General features: G+C 51.6%; 7 protein-coding genes across 7 annotated transcripts; 5 read left to right on the forward strand and 2 right to left on the reverse strand.

Moving 5' to 3' along the window:
* Positions 1–2,353: 2,353 nt before the first annotated feature.
* N7509_007291 (putative cell wall proline rich protein) lies at positions 2,354–5,132 on the forward strand (the record flags this gene model as incomplete). The annotated part of the gene is made up of 4 exons (XM_056631928.1): positions 2,354–2,574; positions 2,651–3,005; positions 3,052–4,281; positions 4,344–5,132. 4 exons carry the CDS (start codon positions 2,354–2,356, stop codon positions 5,130–5,132), a joined length of 2,595 nt encoding a protein of 864 aa, XP_056487479.1.
* An 844-nt stretch (positions 5,133–5,976) lies between these two features.
* N7509_007292 (25S rRNA (uracil2843-N3)-methyltransferase) lies at positions 5,977–7,342 on the forward strand (the record flags this gene model as incomplete). Its single annotated transcript, XM_056631929.1, has 2 exons — positions 5,977–6,874; positions 6,906–7,342. The coding sequence occupies 2 exons, from the start codon at positions 5,977–5,979 to the stop codon at positions 7,340–7,342; spliced, it is 1,335 nt and encodes a 444-aa protein (XP_056487480.1).
* A 326-nt stretch (positions 7,343–7,668) lies between these two features.
* phb1 (prohibitin subunit PHB1) lies at positions 7,669–8,589 on the reverse strand (the record flags this gene model as incomplete). The annotated part of the gene is made up of 2 exons (XM_056631930.1): positions 7,669–8,214; positions 8,269–8,589. 2 exons carry the CDS (start codon positions 8,587–8,589, stop codon positions 7,669–7,671), a joined length of 867 nt encoding a protein of 288 aa, XP_056487481.1.
* A 244-nt stretch (positions 8,590–8,833) lies between these two features.
* N7509_007294 (ubiquinol--cytochrome-c reductase subunit 8) lies at positions 8,834–9,547 on the forward strand (the record flags this gene model as incomplete). Its single annotated transcript, XM_056631931.1, has 4 exons — positions 8,834–8,865; positions 9,035–9,060; positions 9,249–9,426; positions 9,493–9,547. The coding sequence occupies 4 exons, from the start codon at positions 8,834–8,836 to the stop codon at positions 9,545–9,547; spliced, it is 291 nt and encodes a 96-aa protein (XP_056487482.1).
* A 598-nt stretch (positions 9,548–10,145) lies between these two features.
* Positions 10,146–11,500, forward strand: N7509_007295 (spermidine synthase; the record flags this gene model as incomplete). The annotated part of the gene is made up of 3 exons (XM_056631932.1): positions 10,146–10,176; positions 10,351–10,920; positions 11,220–11,500. 3 exons carry the CDS (start codon positions 10,146–10,148, stop codon positions 11,498–11,500), a joined length of 882 nt encoding a protein of 293 aa, XP_056487483.1.
* A 112-nt stretch (positions 11,501–11,612) lies between these two features.
* Positions 11,613–14,069, reverse strand: N7509_007296 (uncharacterized protein; the record flags this gene model as incomplete). The annotated part of the gene is made up of 5 exons (XM_056631933.1): positions 11,613–12,650; positions 12,758–12,886; positions 13,055–13,375; positions 13,444–13,660; positions 13,711–14,069. The coding sequence occupies 5 exons, from the start codon at positions 14,067–14,069 to the stop codon at positions 11,613–11,615; spliced, it is 2,064 nt and encodes a 687-aa protein (XP_056487484.1).
* Positions 14,070–14,394: 325 nt separating this feature from the next.
* On the forward strand, positions 14,395–15,516 carry N7509_007297 (uncharacterized protein; the record flags this gene model as incomplete). The annotated part of the gene is made up of 1 exon (XM_056631934.1): positions 14,395–15,516. The coding sequence occupies one exon, from the start codon at positions 14,395–14,397 to the stop codon at positions 15,514–15,516; it is 1,122 nt and encodes a 373-aa protein (XP_056487485.1).
* Positions 15,517–15,868: the final 352 nt, after the last annotated feature.

A 15,868-nucleotide genomic window follows, 5' to 3' on the forward strand; every position in this document is an offset into this window, starting at 1 on the left:
TAAAAATTTGACAGTGGTCGCCTTCCTAAAAGGGGGAAGCTGTGCGATAAAATCTCCCGGATGAACCAAACAATGACTACACCCTGATCGACCGAATCATGGAAAACGGATTTGACCGCTCGGTCGGATTGCTTGGACAAGGCTACACTCCACAGAACTGTCCGTGGACCCCTCGGGCGACAATCCATGGTCCGGTTCGGCATCCCGGAGGAACTGTCGGACACGGAGGAGGACATTCGTCAACTCCGATTTGCGATTGAGATCGAAACTTGAACTGGATTTTGGAGTTTCAAAGACGATGATTGACAGAGTCAAAACTGTCAAACGAGAATTGGAATGATTGCGAGTGGCGATTGCATTATGGTCCGCGAATCAGATCCACTTGAATATGGCAGTGTACACGCGTATCGCTGGAGTTTCATCTCCCGTATTGTACTTACTTACAGTACATCTGTTGATACTTACTGTGTGTATACCTAAATGCATACTCGTACGTATAACATTTGTAGATGTCGGTGAATAGGGGCAGTCTTGATTTTCACGACGAGTATCATTTGCATCGCCACAACGATGCAACCCTCAAGCCGCACGAGAATGCCACAGAATGGGACAATGGACACCATTGATGCAATATTCGACCTCCGAAATTGAATATTGAATCGGACCCAGGCTATTGCTGCACGCCGGATCTCCCGTTGCCGCCCCAATTGGCCTCACGCCGATCGGCCCCACGTCGAACTTGGCTGAACGGGCAAACCCACATGTAATTTGCATGGCGGACCCTCCTGTCATTGGCCCCTTGTCAATGCACTCGTTCCCTCGGACGCCAGGGGGTGAGAGTCGAGGGTTTCATTGTTTCAGTGCCTTGACCCGATGGCGCGCAGGGAGTGCTTCAGCTGCCATGAACATGAACATGATCTCAGTTGGCCCCGTCTGCCCCGTCTGCCCCCTCGCCCCCACTAAATCCTCGGTCAAGTCGGCGCTAAATATGACCGCCGCCTATTTATATCCGATTGGACTGGGTTTTGCCAAGCCAGACACAATGGAGTCTGCCTGCGAGAAAAGGCAACCTGGTAATCTCCCGGGTGATGGCTGGGTGGTCATCTCTCCACCTGTGGACTCAATGGACTTGCTAATCCCCACCACGATCGCAAGGAAACTGGTATTCTGATGATGACAGTTCAGTTTAGAGAGAGGAGTCGACAGGATTAGTCTCCTCCCCTCCACAGTGACTTGCATGTTCTTCCCTGTCTCTCTGGCTTTTGCATCCCCAGCGTGGCGTCCTTGAGAGACCCACCACACCAAGCGAGATTTGCCCGACAGGTTATGCCGAGTTTAGACTCATTGGTGCCTGTAACCCACTTTTTCTCCGGATGCGTGCGCATGTTCATTGGCACGTCAGCTTGGACCCCAGGATCCTGTGGTGTGTACGGAGGGCGTACGGAGTACGGAGGGCGGCCCCAGGGTTGCTAAGGAATTAGCAGGAGTCCGAACACGAACTGCTTGGGTTTGACTAGTGGCAACTCAAGTCATGACGTTCACTATTCACTCACAAGAATCAAGCATACGGTGTACTCCGTAGTCCGTACATTCTCAAGGAATTGTTCTCCAAAGGTTCTTTTCTGACAGCCCGATCTGGGCCCTTTTGTGGCTTGCGTGGAATGTTGGTCAAATATGGTTAAGTATGACTGTGCCAATCGTAGTTCTTTTGGCCCAGTCAAGGGTGGAACTTGGACTAGACAAGAACAGCGCCCCTTCTCTGCTGTGCAGTAGTGTAGGAGTGTAGGAGTGTAGGAGTGCGCAGGAGTTGGACTAGTTATACGCTAGATAGGGCCAATCTCCCGTATTTGATGGTATCTGATAGTATCCTTGGTATTGCCACATCACAATTGGCTGGGGCGGGTAATAATACACCGTACCCGTATTACCCCCTCTCCCTCCTCTCCTTCTCCTCCAGTGTTGTTCTCGTTCTGCTTTGCCTTCCTCTTTTCCCTTTCACTTCACATCTTCACATCTACGACTATTCTCGCCCTCCACCCACCACCCTCACCACCTCACCCTCCCACCATCCTCCTTGGCCTCCGTCGTGGCCGTCCATTCCTTAAAATCCCGTCCGTTTCAGCTTTCGCCCTGACCCTACACCATCTCTGCCTGGCGCGGAAAGATCCCATGTCCCTCGTTCGAGGTAATTAAATCTGACCTCCAGATTCTTTGGACTTTCCAGTCGCAGGGAAGTCAAAACGGTCTGGAGGTCTTGGTGTCCATCTGGATCTTGTCGACCGCTTATTTACTTTATTTCGATTCTTCTTTTCCGCTTTCTTGTTCAAATTCTTTTATACTGCACACAGCATTGATGGCTTCAATTTCGCTTCCCCCGCAGCCTCGAGCGGGCTTTGCACAGCATTTCGATTCTTCTCCTCAATCAGACACCATCGCCAGCCGTCGCCTGACCATGCCTCCGTTGCCGAATCCGCCTTTCGTCTTTCCTGCTCGAGATCCTGACGCTGCCGACCAGGAGACCGACCGTCGAACGCCCCCCCGCTCTTCCGGCCTTCTCCTTCAACCCAAGCGCGGGTCAGTCACTACAACCCTCGCCTTCACACGCGCCCCCTCCGAATCCTCGTGGCGGTGGTCACCGACGACGTCCGAGTGAATTCGTCGGAGGCGATCAATTGGTAACACCAGATACAGGGGTTGCTGCCGACAAGCGGGATGAACCTCCGTCACCGACACCACAGCCCGCTGTTCCGTCAGGCCCTCCACCTGGCAGAGGCCCTGGACGACGGCATCATGCCCATCGTCGCTCTGCCGCGGTCTCTGGCGTCGACCTGAACGCCATCCAAAAGGCCTTGGGGTCCAATCCGGGTGCTCCAAGTGCTCCGACTACCCCTGGCGATCGCACCTTTGACTCTGGCCCTGAAGATATTCAACGCCCGCTCTCTTATTCGGCGACGAGCATTGGTCGCCCTACGCCTCCAGCATCTCCCAAATTCCCCCCCTGTCTCGTCTATTCCTCCCGTTCCTCCTATTCCTAGCACCATTCACCTTCAGCCTGCTCCGACGACCGAAGATCCTGAAATTGGCCGACCTGTTTCAGCAGCACCCCAGGAAGCTCCTCGGATTCCAGCAGATGTTCCTCTTCAACGTTCGGATAATCCTGAGCCTATAGAGCAGGCACCGGTCCGGAAGCGCACGACAAAGCCGAGGCCGAAAACCGCCGACGCTTCGCTAGCTTTCGATTTGATGCAGAGCCAGAATACCTCGGATGTCGCTGCAATTAAACGTTCGAAATCCACCGGACACTCTCGTGCTCGCAAGAGTGTATCCGCTCGGCATATTAATACTCACGTAAATACTGAAACCGATGCGCACTCGACTGACACATCTCGCCCCTCATTCTCCGATGATGGATCCGAATCTCCTAGTGACACAGAAGACGAAGGAGACGATCCCCATGCGACGAAAAAATCGCGATCTAAAAAGAAGAAGCAGAAGCGTGTTCGTCACTGGGCTGGCTCCCTTCTAGGCCGGAGCAAGGGCAAACGCCATGCTAAGCCAGAGGCTGAGAAGTCGGAGAGTCCCGAACGGAAGGAAAAGAAAGCGCCGCGCCCTCCTGCACTCACTCGAACCAATTCAGAAGTCGGGTCCTTCATGGAAGTTGATTTCGACAACGACGACGTTGTCGTTCTTCGCACTCCCACTAACACCGAAGCCCCAGTTTCGGCCGAGGAGCGTGATAAGGATATACCACCTGTACCCACCGCTTCCCTCGAATCAGCGTGGAAACCCCGAAGCTTCTACGAACAGACTGCGCAAGATGAAGTCTTGAGTAGCCCAATTATCGACCTTGATGCTGCACTTGGACCGTTCAATACTCCCGATATGCGACCAGCAAAGGGAAACTTGAGCAAGTTCACCGTGGCATCTCAGCGCATGTATAGTGGTGGACGACGCGGTGAATTTGTTGGTCCGGAAATGCGATATCATCGCCGCACCGAGAGTGCACCTATTATGACTCCATTCGATCGCAGTTCTTTAGGTCCCATCCGCCTAGGTGGCGCTACTGGTGTCGAAACCCCAGATGTTTTTTACGAGGAGGAAGAGGATGAATTTTTGGCCGCCAACCAGTCACCCAGGAACGAACTTGTTTCGAGTCAGATCGCAGCCGCGTTTTCATCTACTTCGGAGGAAGATAGCCAATCCGTCAAAAGTGATGATACCGGTGACACTCTGACTCGGGCGCCAGAATCTACAACCGAGACAGCCGCCGCCCCCGCATCTGTACCTGAACACATTGCCGAGCCCTTGTCTGAAACCACAGTTGAGCCTACGCCCAACCCTAGAACCCCTCAGCATCAGGGCCTTGGAATTCAGGCGCCGGATCAGGCGTACAGTTCTCCCCGGCCTTTGCGCCAATCGAGCAGAAAGCCAGGCAGCCTTTGCAAAGTGCCAATCCTTTCGGGCGGCCGCCTCGCAGCCCGGTGGAAATCCTCAGGTCAGAGGATTCCGTGGCCAGAGCACCGGGACCTCCAAGTCCCGATGTATCGCCTGGTTTCTTAGCTGTTGATAAGCGTCCAGCTACTTCTCCCCACGAACTTCACCCTAATATTCCCCCGTTGTCTCTTTCTGCCGGAGTTTCGCCCTCGGATTCGTCGTTCCCATCACCCGATGCGCCACGATTGTTCAACGACCGTTATTTCTCGAGCCATTCATACCACCATCTTCCTTCTGATTATTACAACCATGCCTCAGTCGAAGATGTTCCATCTCTGACGAGTAGTGCATCGACAATGACCAACACCATGAATCGCTTTTCTGCATCATTCTTCCCTCGAGCTCGCCTATCGACTGACCGAGCCGCATCCTTCTCCGCCGCGGTCAACCGACGTAGCAGTCAGGCCAACGCATCGAAGAGATCTAGCCTTGCTAGTCTTTCCAAGTTGGTTGGCGGCCCGCACTCAGAGCGAAGCAAGCTATATCAAGAAGAGAAGCCTCCTGGGGACTCGCCCGACAAAAGCAGGAAGAAGGGCCGCCGTCTAAGCAGACTGATGCATTTCTGGAAACTGAAGGACAAGGAGAAGACAAGCACTAGCACAATCGCCGAGGCGGAGACTCCCTCTGAACATCCTTGACCAATGTCTGTCTACTCTTTGATCCCAATGCATTTAATTTGATTTCCTGGCGCAATCTCGGCATAGCGATATCCTCTGAGTTATCTGCTTTTCTCTCGCATCTCATCCTACCTACCTCCTCTTCCCCATCCGGTTGCCCAAGCGTTCTTTCCGACTGCGTTGTACATATCTGGCACTGGACTTCCTGTTCATTCTTCTTCTTTGACCTTGACTGTTCATTCTTGTCTGTTTGGCGGTTGTTTCTGCCCTTCCTTCCTTCCTTCCCTCTCTTGTCTCATGGCAGACTTTCTTATTACGAATCTCTTTACCCCAGGCTCCTTTTTACCTGTCGCCTGAGTACGACGTGGTGTCATTTTCCTGTCTCTCGTTCATGTCCCCGGCGTGAGTTAACGCACGGCTTCATTGACCTTCTCTACGATCGCTGTCCAATTGCGGACCTCTCATCTTATTTTCTCACTTTATCTACCTTTCTTTTCTCTCTATGGCGGGTAGCCTGAAATAACATTCTTAATCCCCGATCTTGGAGGGGACCTCTTTTTTCATTTATCTTCATGATTCTATTCGGTTTTCTCGGCGTGGGCGTGTATTTAGTTCTAGGTGCCCTAGAGTCCCCTACCATATGGTGTACTAGGGTACCTACGGGTACTTAAGGGAGTACCTCAAGGTAGCAATTTGACTCGATAAGCTCTGATAAGCAAAAAAGTTTCCGTCGCAGCATAGGGTTTCCATAGTTTAATCTCATCATTCCACCCCACTTCACTCTCCACCATCTTCAGCTTGTCCAGAGATTTTTAACAGCCATTGAACTCTCTATATATACAACCCTTGAACTTGAAAATAGAACATGCCACCAGGACAATCCGACCGCCGAAAAGGCTCAAAAGCAAAATCCCAATCCCAATCCCAATCACAACGAACCCGCCAACCACCGAAACAACCCGCCCGGAAACCAAGCAATGACAGACCAAACCCCCAATCAACCAAGTCGACACTCGACTTCAATGCCAAAATCCCAATCCCCTTACAGCAACTCATCCTAGACGTCTTCAAAACCGCCCTCCTCCCATCCAACCCTGCTCCCGCTCCCGCAGGCGCAACCGCAAGCACATCGCAAGATACCTCCAAAGAAGACCACAACGACCCCACAAACGGAGCAGAACTAGACATAAAAACCCTAATCCAAACGATAAAAACACACCTCTACCAGCGGGACTTTGATTCCGCGTTCACGGATGCGGGCGAGGACTTATTGCGCGCTTATGCGTTGCGGTGGAGTGCGGCGCGCGCGTTGGGGTATGCGGGTCTTTTTAGAGCTGTGCTGGGGTGGATGGCGGGTGGGAAGTTGAATACGGGAAAGGGTCGTGATTTTATATCTCAGGCTGGGAATGATCGGACGAGAGTCGTTTGTGTTGGTGGTGGGGCTGGAGCGGAAATTGTTGCGCTTGCTGCTGCTTGGAGAAGTCTGAGGCAGAAGGGGGAGTTGGAGAGGGAGCAGGGATTGAAGCTGGGGTCGCTTTCTTTGAAAGACGAGGGGAATAGGGAGGAGAATGAGGTTGATGCTATCCCTGGCTCTTCTTCTCCATTTTGTCCCTCGGCTGGTCTTTCGGTTGCGGCGGTTGATATTGCGGATTGGTCGGGTGTTGTTCAGCGATTGGAGAGGACTATTAAGTCTGATGCTGTTTACACACTGCGAAGTTCCGAGTATCAGCCGCCTCTTGTTCCGCCTGGAGAAGGGGATATTGGTGGGGGGGCTTTCCGTTTCCTTTCGAAAAGATGATGTTTTGAGTGTTTCGGAGGATGAGTTGAAAGATGTGCTTTTGGATACAGGCTCATCTTCTCTTCTCGTAACGCTTATGTTTACGCTGAATGAGCTGTTTTCTACTTCCATGGCTAAGACGACAGGGTTTTTACTTCGCATGACGGAAATTCTTCCTTCGAATGCGGTGCTGTTGGTCGTTGATAGTCCGGGTAGTTACTCGACTCTCAAGATGGGTAAGGATAAGGATGGGGCTCCGGTGGAGAGGAATTACCCCATGAAGTTCCTTCTTGATCATACGCTGCTTTCAGTGGCAGAGGGGAAGTGGGAGAGGGTTTATACGGAGGATTCGCGGTGGTGGAGACGTGATGCTGAGCGATTGCGGTATAAGGTTGGAGAGGGTGCGGGTTTGGAAGATATGCGATTCCAGTTACATTTATACCGCCGGCTTTGAGGTGGAGTTCCAGCATATACTGGTACTAGGTATCACATTATGAATATATGACTACATTGAATGTACAGTATCAATGATATAGTTCCGATATGGAGTAGAGGTATTGGTATTGCTACAGTTCAGAAAAAAAATCAAGATAGACAGTCATAGCCCATCTGTCGCGCCGCAGGGAACATGCAAAGCTCAGAGATACCCCTCGGACACGCGGATTGGCGATTAAATGGTACAGTTCTCGAGTGAACAAAATCGAGAAATAAAAACGGGGCGCCGCCAAACACCGCCCTTCAAATCCTTAATTCCTCCTCATCCAGGCCCTATTGCTCTTTTCAGCTCCGGAGACCCAGGAGAAGGCTAGTGCTCTTGCCGCCCTCCTTGCCCTCGCCGCCAGGCAGATATGTGACGTTGGGGTTGTTGGCCAGAGTCTGGGCGATCTCGCGGCTAGCGTCGATGCGGCGGATCTCAATCAGACCGGTACCGGCCTTAGCGACGGCCTTGCTGATAATGTCGGCACTCTCGGCTTCACCCTCGGCGCGAATAACGTTGGCTTGACGCTCCTGCTCGGCACGCTCGACAATGAATCGTGCTCGCTCGGCATCCTGCTGAGCGATCTGCTTCTGCTCGACGGCGCGGGTGAACTCCTTTCCGAAGGTCATGTGGGTGATGGAGACATCCTCCAGGGCGATGTTGAATTGGCCAGCGCGCTTGAGAAGGTCGGTACGGATACGGTTGGAGACGGCCTCACGTTGTGTGATAAGCTCGGCGGCGTCGAACTGGGCGACGATGGCCTTGAGGACTTCGTTACCGATGGAGGGGAGAACACGCTCATCGTAATCGGTACCGTATGACGATTCGGACGGGTGCTGTGTTAGATACTGTGATAGATGCGGTGATGCTTAGATCGGGGGTGGTAGTTCAGCTCATCGTACCTGGTAGATCTGCGGCAGCTTCGGCACCTCCGGACGGTGCAGCACACGGAGCGTCAAGCTGACCATCTGCAAATCCTTACTTCCGGTTGTTGTGGAGATGTTGCGGGGCTTTGTGCGCACGTCGTAGACAATAGCCCGCTGCAGCCAGGGGATCAAGAAGTGGGTGCCTTCGTTGACAACGGTATCCTGGACACCGGACAAGCGATCGAAGATGACGGCGCGAGTGCCTCCACGGACATCATAGATGGAGGAGTTCCAAAGAATCGCACCGGCGGCGACAGGGCCAGCCAGCCGGTAAATGTTATAGAGGGCGTTGGCCATGGCGATGGGAGGGAGAATAGAGGGGGATGGAGGTGAATGAGATACTCGTAGTGGTCGTGGTAGTGAGCTTCTGTTTCGACGAAGTTGGATGGCCTAACGCGATTGGGTTTAGTGTGGCAGTCCCGGACGACTCCCCAACTTCACCCGAGCCTATCCCGTCTTGCTATCCTTTTTCAACCTCTATCCACCATCTCTCTCCTCTCTCCTTCAACGCCTTCTTTTCGCGCGATATTCCTATTTCACTATGGGTGGTTCCGTCAATCCTAAGACCGGCCAGTGAGTCCCCTCAATTCGCCCCCGAGTCCCCTGGCAACTGGGGATGTGTGTGCCGCCCGGACGCACCCGCTCGATCTTGGTCTCCTCTCTGAGGGGAGATTCTACCTTCACACGACTGGCTCTTGCGAAAAAAGAGCATATATGAATATATGCTGACCTTATCGAATAGTTTCATTGGCAACTGGGGCGAGTTCGGTACGTTCGCAGTCACCTTCCCTAGATTCCCTTCCCCGATCCCGCAGTCACGAGATGCGATCACCACCACGACCATGACCTCTTTCGAATCCCCGATACAGATGATGGAATGGGAACTGGATTGATCAACTGATCGACTGATCCAATCGCAAATTGAACTCGTCAATACTGACCTACGACCCCTTCAGGCTGCCCTACCCCCCAGCGCATTGCCACCTATGCCCTCTCCTCCAACCGTCAGCGCCCCTTCGCCGGTGCTTTCCACGCCGCCATCTTCAACACTTTCCGTCGTTTCCGCGGACAGGTCCTCTACGTTGTTCCTCCCTTCGTCATTGCCTACGCTGCTCTGAACTGGGCTGTTGAGCGGTAAGATATATCCCCCAGGGGAGTAATGGATGATGGTACAGAACGTTATACTGACTGTATCCGCAGCAACCACTACCTGCAGTCCAAGCCCGGCCGCATGCTTGAGGGTGACTCTGAGTAAATTCGTCTTTTTTATGCGTTGCAATGGAAATTGAGGGGATGTCTGGGAAATGAAGGGAATTATTGGGTTATACCGCAAGTCGGAAGTCGCGCGATAGAGTCCGACGCAGCTGTATCATTTGTACAGTAGAAAGCAATCAACTACTTGGCTTTTCCTTTGTCCATTGGGTGTTTTGTGTAGAATTTAGGTGTGTATTGGAGGTCAATGTGAAGGTCAGCGTGAATTGAGGGAGATCGATTGGCTGAGATGCCTCCAACTCCACTTCCGAAGGCAGCGCACCAACTGGACTGGACTGGACTGGACTGAGCAGAAATGGCCAACTGGGCTAGCACCAACTGGTCAACTTTGTCCGCCCGAAAGCCAATGCCAATTTCTGTTAGCTGATAGCTCGATGGTTGGCCTCTTCAGGTAAAAGAAGTGAGAAGTTGCCCCACTCAGCCCAAGCGCAAAAAAATATTCGCGGCCCAAAACAGCCAAACTTCCGCCAGGCCCTAAGGTTCCCTCTCTTCGCATGTTACGTTCACTTCTTCTTCCTTCTCTATCTTTACCTTTACGCCTCTCTAGATCACTCCCTCGCCGTTTTACTTCATCCTCCATCATGAGCGAGATCACTCACCCCACTATCCAGGGTATGCTATATCTCATATCTCCTCTCAAAAACCCCGAATTGATCTATTGATCTTCCCTGCTGCGCTACCCCACCATCCACATCTTCATCCCTCCTTACCCCTCCGAAGACCTATACATCACACCTCGATCAATTGAATAGCTTTACTGACCTCCAATTCTTTCCCTGGCTATAGATGGCTGGTTCTCCGAGAAGTCCGGCATGTGGCCCGGCCAGGCCATGAGCCTCAAGGTTGACCGTGTGCTGCACCACGAGAAGTCCAAGTACCAGGACGTCCTGATCTTCGACTCCAGCGACTACGGCACCGTCCTCGTTCTGGACAACGTCATCCAGTGCACCGAGCGTGATGAGTTCTCCTACCAGGAGATGATCGCCCACCTGGCCCTGAACTCCCACCCCAACCCCGAGAAGGTTCTCGTCATCGGCGGTGGTGACGGTGGTGTCCTGCGCGAGGTCGTCAAGCACGAGTCCGTCAAGTCCGCCACGCTTTGCGACATTGATGAGGCTGTCATTCGTCTCTCCAAGAAGTACCTGCCCGGCATGGCCGTCGGCTTCGAGCACCCCAACGCCCACACCTACGTCGGTGACGGTTTCGAGTTCCTCAAGACTCACAAGAACGAGTTCGATGTTATCATCACCGACTCCTCTGACCCCGAGGGTCCCGCCGAGACTCTCTTCCAGAAGCCCTACTTTGAGCTCCTCAACGATGCCCTCCGCGATGGCGGTGTCATCACTACCCAAGGTTGTTCGTTGCCTTTCCTTTGCATTGTTTCGTTCCATATTGCCCATCTTCTATCCCCATTCTTTCCACTGCCCCAATTCTTCAATGCGTTCTCCTGTCTCTCTTCTTCTTTTTCTTCTTCTTCTTCTTCTTCTTCTCTATTTTTCTCTGTTTTGCATGTTCTTTTGCATTCTTCTTTCTATATCTGCTTCTTCTTTTATTCTTTCCTCCCCACAAAGAACCCAGGCTAACCTTCTCGCACCACCACCGCAACCAACCCGTTTTGGGCTCGGTTTCGCGGAACTGTGCCTTCGTCTACACAGCCGAGAACCAATGGCTCCACCTCTCTCTCATCGCTGACCTGAAGAAGTCCTGCAACGAGGTCTTCCCCGTCGCTGAGTACGCCTACACCACCATCCCCACCTACCCCTCCGGCCAGATCGGCTTCATGGTCTGCTGCAAGGACGCCACCCGCAACGTCAAGGAGCCTCTCCGCTCCTGGTCCCCCGAGGAGGAGGAGCGTCTGTGCCGCTACTACAACAAGGAGATCCACCGCGCCAGCTTTGTCCTGCCTAACTTTGCTCGCAAGGCTCTGAGCAACTAAATGGTTTCCTTTAGATGGGGCTTGCTCTGAAAAGTTAGGGTTATGAATTATATCATGATGAATGAATTTCGTTCTCCATATTGTGTTTCTGTAGTATATCAATGGTAACTGATCAATGATTACTCTCGAATTTGGATGCTTTCGAATGTATTGGGAGCGAGGTCGTGCTGATGAACTGTTGACCACCAGCTGTGCGTTCAATACTCGTAGATGGCTTCAATCCTAGCGCCCTATTCATTTTCACCCATGCCCGCGCACGCTTGACCCGTTTTCTCACGGATGGAGTCCCCATGTCATATTCACCCCCATTATCGACCAAATACCTGATCGTAGAACCATTGTATTTTTCCTTGCTCGCAGCTATGTCAAGCGCAGTTACCCCGTCATTGTCCTTGCGGTTGATCTCAGCGCCATACGCCAATACTGACCGGCACTCGAGAGCCATCCGATTCCCATCTATCATGGCAGCATGATGAAGAGGAGTTTTGCCGGTTTTATCTTGGGAATTTGCGTCTGCGCCCCGATCCAGAAATAGCTTTATAAACATCTCAGGCAGCACCCTTGCTTTAATCAGGTAATGAAGAGGCGTGAGGCCCAGGCGACATTGAGCATTTATGTTGGCCCCTTTTTCGACTAGAAATTTGGCTATTTGTGCATCTTCCAATAAACATGCATAGATTAGCGGAGTGAATCCTCTGAGGTCCTGGGCCTCTAGCTGGACACCAGAAGCCATTAACCTTGAGAACTTGGGTATATTTTCAGTGAAGACGTTGTTGTAAGGAGGATATAACCGACTGTTCATCAGGGCAACGAGGATGTGAATCAGAAACTGCCCATTTGAATCAGGAAGATTCAGATCAACACTTTGACGATCAGTATTGTCTTTGGACTTCAACAGAACGTCCAGCCATGACACAGAGAATTTTGACGGATTAGCAACGATCAAATGGATCGGAAGCTCGCCATTCTGATTTGGAATATTCGGGTTGGCACCGTTCTCAAGAAGAGCATTCAGCCATGATGCAGGCTTGGCCGCAGTCCCCGTTCCCATGACAGCGAGATGAAGAGATGAGTTTCCTTTATAGATGAGATCTGGGTTTGCACCATTCTCAAGATAGACTAAAACTTGATGTTTGCCATCATCGGGTGTCTAGGCTTGATTGAAAATGTTCCATAGCTGCAGGGAATAGAAGTCCTGTGTCATGTATTAATTTTAATCCAATTGTTGATATTCCAGTTCCACGATAATTAACGTACAATTGGAGGCTGGAGATTGACTGGTACTTGAGTAGCAGGTTCCTCGCTGTCGACTTGAAGGTTGTCGGAGTTTGTCTTGTTAGCTGCCAGCTGAAGTCGGGGGCTATTGTGATCATTTTGTGCGACGGCCTGGCGCATAGAAGTTTGTATATGCGTTAGGGTAAGCCTCTTTTCAGGGGCCTTTTCGGGTTCCAGAGGAATGACCCAGTCCTCAATGAGGTCTAAAGTTGCCTCGGGACGTCTTCGAGGTGATGGGCTCATCAACCTCAAAAGGAACGATCGCCCTTATAGACTCACACCCTTGTCAAGCAAAGGTATCTCGGGAAACTGGGTTCGTCCAGCGGCATATCTTTTGACAGGGATAAAAAACTCGACGCCAAATGGGATTTCTCCCGTTAGGACATGATACACCAGACATCCCAGAGAGAACATATCCACTGCACTCGTATAGGTATACGTGGGATCATCACTCTCCTCGTCCAGCTCCGCCCAAACTTCCGGCGCTGAGTACCCATATGTACCAACCTCTGTATATGCTTGAGTGCCTTTTGTTGGCTTGCTCACTCCGAAATCTGCAAGTTTGACTCGTATCGGGTTATCATGTGCTATAAGAACATTCTGTAAATGTTTTATCAGTTTGTTTACGCCGATTTCTTTTTGTTTCAGAAATATCCTGGAAGCTATACCTGTGGCTTAATGTCACGATGGACAATTCCCAGCCCATGTAATACTTCCAACGCCTCTAACAATTGGCCGCAGATTGATTGGCCTTCCGGTTCCGGTAGAGGACCTTGAAAGCAGTGAAGGATATGACCGTGGGGACAATACTCCATCACGAGGTGAATGTTGTTTTGATGTAGAAACCATCCTTTAAGGTCAACAAATAGTTTCTTGGTCTCGTTTCTGCTCAAACCTTCAACACGTATTCCAGCAGTCTGCTAAATCTCACATACTCTGTTGCTGCCGTGACCCTCCCTATCACAGCCAATTCGAATTGACCATTCTTCCTATCTGGGACTAACTCCTTAACAACTCGTAGCTTCTTACTTGTTGCTGACTCGTGTACATAGACGTTGCGGTCCAGCTCGAGTTTCCGACTCCACATCACGATGCTTCTTTCTTGCTGCTCATGCTGGTCGAGAGCGGGCTTCAATTTGACTTCTCTGCAGCGGTTATTCGACACGACCGTGATGTTGAGCTTGAATCGCTCCCTTCTTGATCCATGGTCACATGTCAGAGGAGAAAGTCTGGGCTCACTTGTATGATCTTGGAGAGAAGCAAACGCGAACTCGTGCAGGTCGGCCCCCTGCATGACCACCTGATCAAGAGCTGAGCCTCACAATTTCCTGTTTCTTGGCTGAACTAGAGATAATTAGAGTTGAGGAGGCTGTTTAGAAGATTACGAGACACTATTGGAAATTGACTACATATTAGTCTTCTAAACAAGCCTCCCTACAGAGACTTGGGCCTTAATATTATGATGTTTATACTGGGGATATACTTGATATACCCCAGTCCTTCCAGATTGGGACAACCTCGGATCCCCGCATTCCCCGCCCTGAACGAACCCGATTGACCCCAAACTTCGTGCTTCTCTTTTACACCAAACTCTTTATTCCTCCCACCAACCCCCAGCCATGCCAGAATACACCCACCATGTCGCCATCCTAGGCGCAGGAACAATCGGTCTATCAATGGTAGCCCTCCACCTCCGCCGACCCGACACACGAGTAACTATCTACGACCCACGCCCAGACTTCGACTCCCAACTCCACAGCCAACTTCCCGCCTTCCTAGACCCAACTACTACCGGGGTAGACAGCTCGGAAGACCCAATAACCCACCTAATATCAACATCCCGACTAGCCATAGCACCTACCCTCGCCGCCGCCGTCGAAAAAGCAACCATCATCCAAGAACAAAGTCCCGAAAAGACGGACTCTAAACAAGCGCTCTGGACCGAGGTCGTTCAGTACGCAGACGCCAATGCGCATCTTTGGAGTAGTTCCTCGGGAATCCTACCCTCGGCTCAGGCGGAGAAGTGCCCGTCTGGTGTTGCGGAGAGGTTACTCGTTGCACACCCGTTTAATCCACCGCATATTATGCCCCTGGTGGAAATTGTTCCTAGTCCAGTGACGAGGTCGGAGCGGGTGGATTTTGTGAAGACTTATTTTGAGACTACGCCTGGTCCGTCGAGGACTCTGCCCGGTTCTACTTCTGCTGCTGCTGCTGTTTCCTCGGAACTCGAAAGAGAGGAGATGAAGGGTGACCCGGGCCAATTCGTGCAACACTATCGACCTGTTATTTTGCGCAAGGAGATCCCCGGGTTCGTGGGGAATAGACTTGCCTTTGCGCTGTTGCGGGAAGCTTCGTATCTCGTTGGCGAAGGGGTTGTTTCAGCGCGAGATTTGGACTCGATTGTTACTGCTAGTCTGGGGCCGCGATGGGCTGGGAGTGGTATTTTTGAGAGTTATCATGCTGGTGGTGGGGAGGGTGGGATTGGGGCGTTTTTGCAGAAGTTGGCGCCGACTGTGCAGGATGTTTGGGGTCAGTTGGGGCAGGTTGATATTCTTACTGAGGCGGAGAGACAGCGGGCTGGCTTCGATGGGGATGTTTTGGAGAAGGAGGAGAAGTTGAAATGGAGGGCGGAGGTGGTTCGTCAGACGGAGGAGGCGTATGGTCCTTCGACGACGGCTGAAACTCGGGCGAAGAAAGAAGCCATTCTGCGAAATGTTCTTGCACTGCAGAAGGAATGCTAGAGTGCATTGCGGAAGAAAGTTAAGCTTCAATGCGTACGTGAATATAGATCGATCTACGGCGCCCCATAAGCGCAGGGTGACCAGTAGTTGTGTATTGGGGTATCTTGCCTGACCGTCAAGAAGGCCGCCTGTAACTTCAGAGTCTAGAAATACTTAGTGTTCTGACCTATTCTCTATCTTCCTAAGGGAACTAGTACCTACTTGAGATGGAATATATTGGCCAATCAACTCTATCTTAGGTAGCTACTAGTCTGCTACTAGTATTAGAAGATGGTCAATAATGGTAGACGATGAGGGGTTAGAAACTCCTTTGTGGTACCACTGTAGTTTTGTCCAAATTCGTGCATGGAAC

Source organism: Penicillium cosmopolitanum, assembly GCF_028827165.1.
Source record: "Penicillium cosmopolitanum strain IBT 29677 chromosome Unknown utg000008l:1.0-4398992.0:1.0-4402845.0, whole genome shotgun sequence".
Taxonomy (NCBI): Eukaryota; Fungi; Ascomycota; class Eurotiomycetes; order Eurotiales; family Aspergillaceae; genus Penicillium; species Penicillium cosmopolitanum.